At 59.1% G+C, this 7,250-nt stretch overlaps 1 protein-coding gene across 2 annotated transcripts; it reads right to left on the bottom strand.

Moving 5' to 3' along the window:
• Positions 1–133: 133 nt before the first annotated feature.
• On the bottom strand, positions 134–6,149 carry ABHD12B (abhydrolase domain containing 12B). 2 transcript variants are annotated; one of them, XM_061354632.1, is made up of 13 exons: positions 5,946–6,149; positions 3,903–4,030; positions 3,336–3,438; positions 3,119–3,238; positions 2,778–2,808; positions 2,572–2,617; positions 2,356–2,485; positions 2,061–2,101; positions 1,717–1,796; positions 1,479–1,561; positions 854–932; positions 566–690; positions 134–210 (listed from the first exon to the last, which is right to left on the bottom strand). In XM_061354632.1, the coding sequence occupies exons 1-13, from the start codon at positions 6,119–6,121 to the stop codon at positions 189–191; spliced, it is 1,164 nt and encodes a 387-aa protein (XP_061210616.1). In that variant the 5' UTR covers positions 6,122–6,149; the 3' UTR covers positions 134–188. The 2 variants fall into 2 exon arrangements, with proteins under 2 accessions (XP_061210616.1, XP_061210615.1); XM_061354631.1 differs by lacking the exon at positions 5,946–6,149 and having other exon boundaries at positions 1,717–1,793; positions 3,903–4,025.
• Between the last annotated feature and the right edge of the window lie 1,101 nt (positions 6,150–7,250).

Raw genomic sequence — 7,250 nt, 5'->3', positions numbered from 1 at the left:
TTTGTATGGTCGTGTTCCAGGAGCAGCAGCCAGATCACAACAGTATCCCCATCCCCCAAGTATCCCGAAGCATCCTTGAGGCAGTGGGAGAATTTGTATGTTTTCCAGTAGTTGTTATTGCTTACAACATTAAGTTTCTGGTGTGGACTTGAGTAAGTGCTTGTGGTTGCTGCATGCAGCGGCTGGCATCACTTAATGTTCAAGAAGTCTCTGTAACAAGATGCAGTAAATCTTACACTGTTACTGCTGACCATCCTGTGCTGTTCAGAGCCTGGTTTCTGATCCCTAGATTTGGGACTGTGCTGAGCTTGAAGCAAAGTTCTGTATACAGGGCAGAGTAGATGGGACCTCGCTGCAGTACCACAACCCCATGACACCCAGGCTGAGGACAGGTTCAGGGCACTGAGGAGCAACTGGAGTTCAAAAATTGATGCCAGTCATCAGTGTAAGAGGGGAAGGAGCAGAGGGAAGACACCTGCATGGCTGGGACAGGGGAGGATGCACCCCTGGAAGAAGAGGCCCAGGCTCATTCTGTACCCCCTTATTTCTGCAAAGCAGCACTTACTTCACCAAGGCAGGCACCTCTGGGTTGAAGGAGATGTAGTCATGGCCCAGGCCCAGCTTTTTGGGAAAGGTAATGAACTTCACCTTGGTTTTGTCCTTGTAGGCTCTGCGTGCCGTCTCGAAGAGCTGACGTGGGGTGGGAGCTCAGTTAGTGGCATGTGGAGAGGACCCCATACCCCTTGTGGCATCCCAGAGGCAGCCACCCCTCTCCGGCCACTTCAGCCCTCCAACCCCAGGCTCAAACGTTGCCCACCCACATTAAAACCTGTGTACAGGGACCAGTCCCCACCTGGCGTCCCAGGAGTGGAGGCAGGATGGAATCATCTTCTGCATGCAGGATGAGGAGCGGGCAGGACAGCACCTGCACGCTGTGAACAGCAAGCACAGTGCTGAGGAGTCACCCTGGAACTGATGGGCCCAAGGGCGCCTCCCCAGCCCTGCAAAATCTCTCACAGCAACCCTGGCCCCCTGGCACTGCCCTTCACAGTCAGCCCAGCCCATCGGTAGCTACAGGCAGCTGCTGAACCGCTGCAGGGTGATGCCCATGCCACTTGTCCTGGCATGGCAGCACCAAGCACCCTAAAAGCTTAGACCTGGTTATGGGGTGCTCAGGCTTCAAAAGCTTCAAGTAAAGGCTATTGAAGTGTGTGTGCTGCACCGTGGGTGGCACTGGACCATGTAGTGCTCACAAAGAGGATGGTGGTTTGTGGATGTTACACAGCGATAATACTGGTATCTGAAGCTGTGCAAATAAAAAGCCACTCATAAAGCATGAGGAAGATGAGCAAACCTAAATCAGAACGCAGGCATTTCATGGTGTGACATGTCCAACCCACCTCTCCTCGACCAGGTAGTCCCACTGCCATCCCCACAGCCCCACAGGGCAGTGGTGCTCATTCCCACCAGACACTCACTTCTCATCACTGCGGAAGAACATGTCAGCCAGAGCAAGTGAGTCCAGGATGAGGTACTCGAAGCCTGGGAACTGGCGATAGATCTGCCAGGGAGAGAGTTGGGGGGTGCTAATCTTTGCCCTTCACTGATGCACCCTTTCCCTGCAAAGGGGGGAACACCCAGGTAGCTGGGGCTGCCTCTGAGAGCCCCTGATCTGTAACCATGGTGGGACCCTATGGGCTGAAGCCCTGGGCTCACCTTGGTAAGGGGGAAGTGCGCAGCTGCCTCACGGATGTTGGTGTACGGTGATTCCAGGACAATGGCATCAACCTGGACTCCTGAGGTCAGAGTGCAGTGAGAGCAGGCATGGCTGCAGGGGAATTTCTCTCCCCAGGCATTAGCCATGAGACCAAAATGCCCCCTTCCCTCTAAGAAGCATGGGAATGGTCACTTGTCCCCGCTCCAGGGGCTGACCCTGATGCTTTAGCCGACAGTGACAGGGATCCCCAGCTCCTCAGTGGCCCCTGAATTGTGGCATACCAGGGATGTGCAGAGCCCAGCGGACAACTGCACAGGGCCAACCCAGCCTCAATGGCCCTTACCTCGCTCCTCTTGCAGTTTCCTTGCTGCATTTGTGGCAATCCTGTGAGAATACAGGTGACAGTGAGGGGGAGCAGCGATGATGCCCCAGCAGGATGCACAGCACCCTTAACACCCACTTTGCCTGCTGGGTTTTGCCTTGCAGATGCCTCCACCAAGGAGCTGCTCCAACCCCTTGTCCATCCCCAAGTGGCATTAATGTGGCAGCAGTGTCACAGCTCAGGGACTGTCTGCAGACTCCAGTGAGGCACCACCCATCGGGCGAACACCCCATCTATTGTCCAGCCCCACACGTACCCTGTCCCCAGGGAGTGTCCCCAGAAGAGGATGATGCTGTTCCCACTCCGTGCTTTGGCCCAGTCATAGAGTGCCAGGACATCCGTGGTGAAGCCGTTCTCTGTGGGGTGCCCGCTGGAGTCCCCATAGCCTGCAGGGGACATGGCTAGGTGTCACGACCCTGGTGAGGCTGGCCTCAGGAGGGTCACTCAGCAAGAGGCAAAGGGATGACTATACCTCTGTAGTCGAGAGCCAGGATGTGGAAGCCAGCAGCACCCATTGTCTGTTGGAGGAGCAGCACTGTGTTATGCCTGGGTGGAGGTTGCACCGTAGGACCCCCAGCTTGGTGGGGTTCACTCTGGCCAGGGTCTCTCTTGAGTCCCTGGGGCCAGTGTGAGCCTTACTCCCAGCAGGAGCCAGTCCCCTCACAGGGAACCACTTACCTTCAAGAACTGGATGCGGTGCCTTGCAGCTCTAATGGGGAAAATGAGGTTAAAGCTCAGGCAGGGACCCTCAAAGAACCTTCACCTCCAGCACCAAGGGATGGGGCTGACCTCCTTCCAGGAGGGCAGAGCTGGATGCTCTGGGCTGAGTGGGATTTGGTGTTTCCCTTGAGCTCCAAGGGACTATCCTTGACTTGTGGGGTCAGACACCGCTGCAGCAGCCCTGGCCAGGCAGCACTGCTGGCTGCTGCACGGAGTTTGCTAGTTCTCACCCCAGCACAGATGCTGTGTGGGAGCAGCCTCCTCTCCTGGCAGAGACAAGGGCGCTCACAGGTACTCACCTGGTCCCCCCATTGCCGTGCAGGTAGATGATCACGGGGTGATCATCGCCAAGTGCTTCCTCGTACCACTTCTGGTCCTTGCCCCGCGCCTCAGCACCTCTGCTCTCTGGCACCGTGTGCCTGGGGGGAGCAGAGCGGGGTTACTCTGGGGGGCTGCAGGACACTGGAGCTGCCACCCAGCTGTGCCCACCCAGGATGCTGGGGCTGCCCCACTCACCAGATGCCAACCATCACACCCGGCTCGGTTGTGAGGTACACGTTGATGGTGTTGTTCAGCAGCAGCTCCGGCTGACGAAAGTCAACGAAGAAAGGAAAGGCCACTGGGAAAAAAATCCCAGCCATCACTCAGGCAACCCAGGAATAATCACACCCAGCTGCTTTTATGCATTTGTTCCAAAGCAGGATGTTACTGGTTTTAAATTATTTGCCTGGAACCCCAGGGCCACTCTCAGCCCAGCTCAAGAGTGGGGAAGTGATCACAGGCCTCGGCCACCTCCTCCCACAGAGACTTCTAACCCCACTGGCACTGTGCGTACCCACATGTTGCAACTCCAGGCAGTAAACAGGGTGGACAGCACCATGTTATTACAGGTTACAAAACATGAGGCACCAACAGAAATTCCCCCTATGCCTCCTCTGCCAGCCCATGGCAAGGGGGCATCAGTGGGTGCTGTACCAGTGCCACCCATGCACCGGGTGCACCCCACCCACATTTCAGGGATCCCCTAACTCTCTTCCTGATGAATCCCAAGGGGGGGTGGTTCTCCCAGCCTGGGGCACTCACGGAAGTTCAGGTAGACAAATTTGGTGAGCAGGACAGGGAAGAGGTGGATGAGGATGGGCACAGAGACGTAGATGAGGAGCGGGACCAGGATGATAGTGCGCAGCTGGGGACACCAGCACAGCCAGCCCCTGCAAAGAAGGCATCTTGTTAGCACATCCCTTCCCACCCCACAGGCTTTGGGGCACAGCAGAGTGGGGTTCCCGCTCCCAAACCCAGTTGTGAAGGCAGTGGCTTGACCCCCGTAAGGGCCTGAGGCTGCTGTTTGCGTTCCTCTGCCATGGGGAGCTGGTTACCCACATGAGGGTTGTGTTTGGCTTTTGGGCATGGAGCCGAGCTGTCGGAGCAGCCCCACTGTGACACAGCATCCTGAGAGGCCGTGACCCAGCCCCCCACAGCCTCCCACGGGAAGAAGGGCAGGGCAAGCACCAGGGCCAGGAGCTGCAAGCCAAACTGGCAGTGAGGAGCGGCCCATACTCTGTGGCAACACCCTGAGCTGTGACTGCTGAGCCATGGCCAGAGGTGTCCCCAAACCCAGCACCAACAGCCTCTGATTCTCCAGGGACAAGGGGGAAATCTGGGGAAGTTGCCTGGGGAACCCACAGCCTGTGGGAGAAACCAATCCCCAGAGCGATGTCCTGCAGTGCCACCAGTACAGGGGAGGGAGTGTGACCATCTCTGACAGCATCATCATCGTGCTCCCAAGGGCTACGGCACACATCCAGCTGCCCCAGCTATGCCCTCTGCAGCAAGCCATTGACCAGCTGAAGCCCCAGCATCTGAGAGGGAGGGGAAAGCCAAGAGATGCAGCTTGCCCAGCATCAACATCTCTCATGGGCTGATGGTGCTGGGTGATGGGGAAACCAGTCTGGGTGCAGCACCAGGGGATTCAGGGCAGAGGTTTCTGACAGGCGTCCAAGCACAGCTCACTCCCTGACAGCATGTGCCTGGCACCACCATCACTCCTGCTGAAGTGGACTGAGTCCAGTGCCTGCCATGGGGAGTGCTGCACGATGCCAAGAAAGGGTTGCAAAAGGGGTGCCAGGGCAGGGTGCCATAGTCCCCTGGGCACCAGCCCCCCTCCAAGAAGCCTGACATACAGGGTGGCATGAGCCATGATGGAGCCGTGGGGAGCTTCTCAAGCCCTAGTCACACCCTGAGACTTCAGACTGAGCAGTCTCACCAGCAGCAATGGGCCCAGAGATGCCTTCACAGTCACTGCAGTGAATGAGGTCTTGGTCTACACCCAATATTCAAGTGCAGGGGCGAGCGTTCACACCCGTCCTTGCACAATACCTGCTGCAGGTGAGCACTGACGCATTCAATCCGGGGGATGTGCCCACTGAGGGGCACCTCTGACACCTGGGATGGCAACAGGCTAAAGAATGGCTTCATGGGGATAGCAAGGTGACATGGGGGCACAGCCACAGCACGGCATCATGAGGATGGAGGCACAGCCATGGTATGGGGGATTATGCCCATGGCAGCGTGCCATGGAGCCACAGCCACCATGGCTGGTGCAGGGTGGCACGGCCCTGCCAGGGGGATAGGCACAGGATCATGGCCTCAGCAAGTGACCAGGCCACACCGTGGTGACACAGGAGCATGGCCACAGCACAAGGGACAAACCCAGGGCACAGGGGCACAGCGGTGGCACACGGCCACAGGAGACGCGGCAGGGAACACGGCCGGGGCACAGAGCATGGCCACGACCGCGGACAGCGGGACCCGGCGGACATGGTCCCTGCGAGAGCAGCGGCAGCGCTCGGCAGCGCCCCTAAACTGGGCCGGCAGCGCCCCGAAGCTGGCCCGGCAGCGCCCCTAAACTGGGCCGGCAGCGCCCCTAAACTGGCCCGGCAGCGCGACTAAGCTGGCCCGGCAGCGCCCCTAAGCTGGCCCGGCGGCGCCCCTAAACTGGCCCGGCAGCGCCCCTAAACTGGCCCGGCGGCGCCCCTAAGCTGGCCCGGCGGCGCCCCTAAGCTGGCCCGGCGGCGCCCCGAAGCTGGCCCGGCAGCGCAGGCCGCTGGCACCGCAGCGGGTACTCACCGCCGCTCCTGCCTGGCCCCGCGCTCCGCCTGGGCTCTGATTTCTGCCCTGGCCCTGCTCTGCGCCTGGGAAGTGAACTCCTCCCAGCTCCTGTCGCCCTCAGTGCTGCCGCCATCGCCCCACTCGCGCCGCCGCCGAGACATCGCCACCGCTTCCGCCGACTGCACGCGCCGCATCCCGTTTCCATTCAGGCCCCGCCTCAACTACGGACACCCCGGGGCGGGGCCGAGCCTGCCCCGAGCCTGCCCCAAGCCTGCCCCAAGGCTGCCCCAAGGCTGCCGCCGCGGCACGGGGGGGGGTGCAGGGCCCACTGGGGCCGAGGCCGCGCAGGGAGGTGAGGCGCGGGGCGCAGCGGCCTTGCCGAGGGGAAGATTCCAAATAAAACCCCAAATACTAACAAAAATACAGGTCTGAAACCAACGCGGGTGTCCCCGCTCCTTCTGGAAGGGGAGAAACCTCCTGCTGGTTCCTTTCCCCGTGCGCATCCCCTGTGTCCTGCTGTGTCCCCTGTGCCATAGGTCTGTCTCTGTGCCACAGCCTTCCCGAGCTACTGACGCTATCACCATATGCTGTGGCCATGCTCCTGTGTCGCCTTAGCGTGGCCTTGTCACTTGCTGAGGTCAGGATGCCATACTGTGGCTGTGGCTCCATGGCACCCTGCCATGGGCACGATCCCCCAATACCATGGCTGTGCCCCGACCCTCAGGATGCCATGCTGTGGCTGTGTCCCCATGTCACCCTGCTATCCCCATGAAGCCATTCTTTAGCCTGTTGCCATTCTAGGTGTCAGAGGTGCCCCTTGGTGGACACATCCCCCTGCACTGCACGCATCAGTGCTCACCTGCAGCGGGTATTGTGCAAAGATGGGTGTGAGCTCTTGCTCCTGCGCTTGAATGTTGGCTGTAGACCAAGAGCAGTGCTTCATTCACTGCATGGGTGGCACTGGTACAGCACCCATCTGATGCCCCCTGCCATAGGCTTGCACAGGAGGCATTGAGGTACCTTTTCCATTGGTGCCTTGTGTTGTGCAAGCTGTTGCAACACGTGAGCATGGACGGTGGCAGTGCAGCTAGAAATCTGTGTGGGAGGAGGTGGCCGAGGCCTGTGATCACTTCCCCACTCTTGAGCTCGGCTGAGAGTGGCCCTGGGGTTGCAGGCAAATAATTTAAAACCAGTAACATCCTGCTTTGGAACAAATGCATAAAAGCAGCTGGGTGTGATTATTCCTGGGTTGCCCGAGTGATGGCTGGGATTTTTTTTATCTAGTGGCTTCCCTTTTCTTCGTTGACTTTCCTTGTCTGGAGC

The sequence above is a fragment of the Neopsephotus bourkii genome, unplaced genomic scaffold (genome assembly GCF_033783945.1).
Source record: "Neopsephotus bourkii isolate Nb327-2 ecotype Australia unplaced genomic scaffold, CSIRO-AGI_Nbou_v1 NB_740, whole genome shotgun sequence".
NCBI lineage: Eukaryota > Metazoa > Chordata > Aves > Psittaciformes > Psittacidae > Neopsephotus > Neopsephotus bourkii.
Note: the sequence above shows the minus strand (reverse complement) of the source record. Positions and strands in the feature narration are given on the sequence as shown.

Coding starts and splice junctions, on each gene's coding strand:
- ABHD12B (XM_061354632.1), bottom strand. CDS start 6,121: ATGCGGCGCGTGCAGTCGGCGGAAGCGGTGGCGATGTCTCGGCGGCGG. Junction 933..1,478: donor TTCTTCCGCAGTGATGAGAA/GTGAGTGTCTGG, acceptor TGCTGTTCACAG/CGTGCAGGTGCTGTCCTGCC. Junction 211..565: donor GAGGTGCCTGCCTTGGTGAA/GTAAGTGCTGCT, acceptor ATCTTGTTACAG/AGACTTCTTGAACATTAAGT.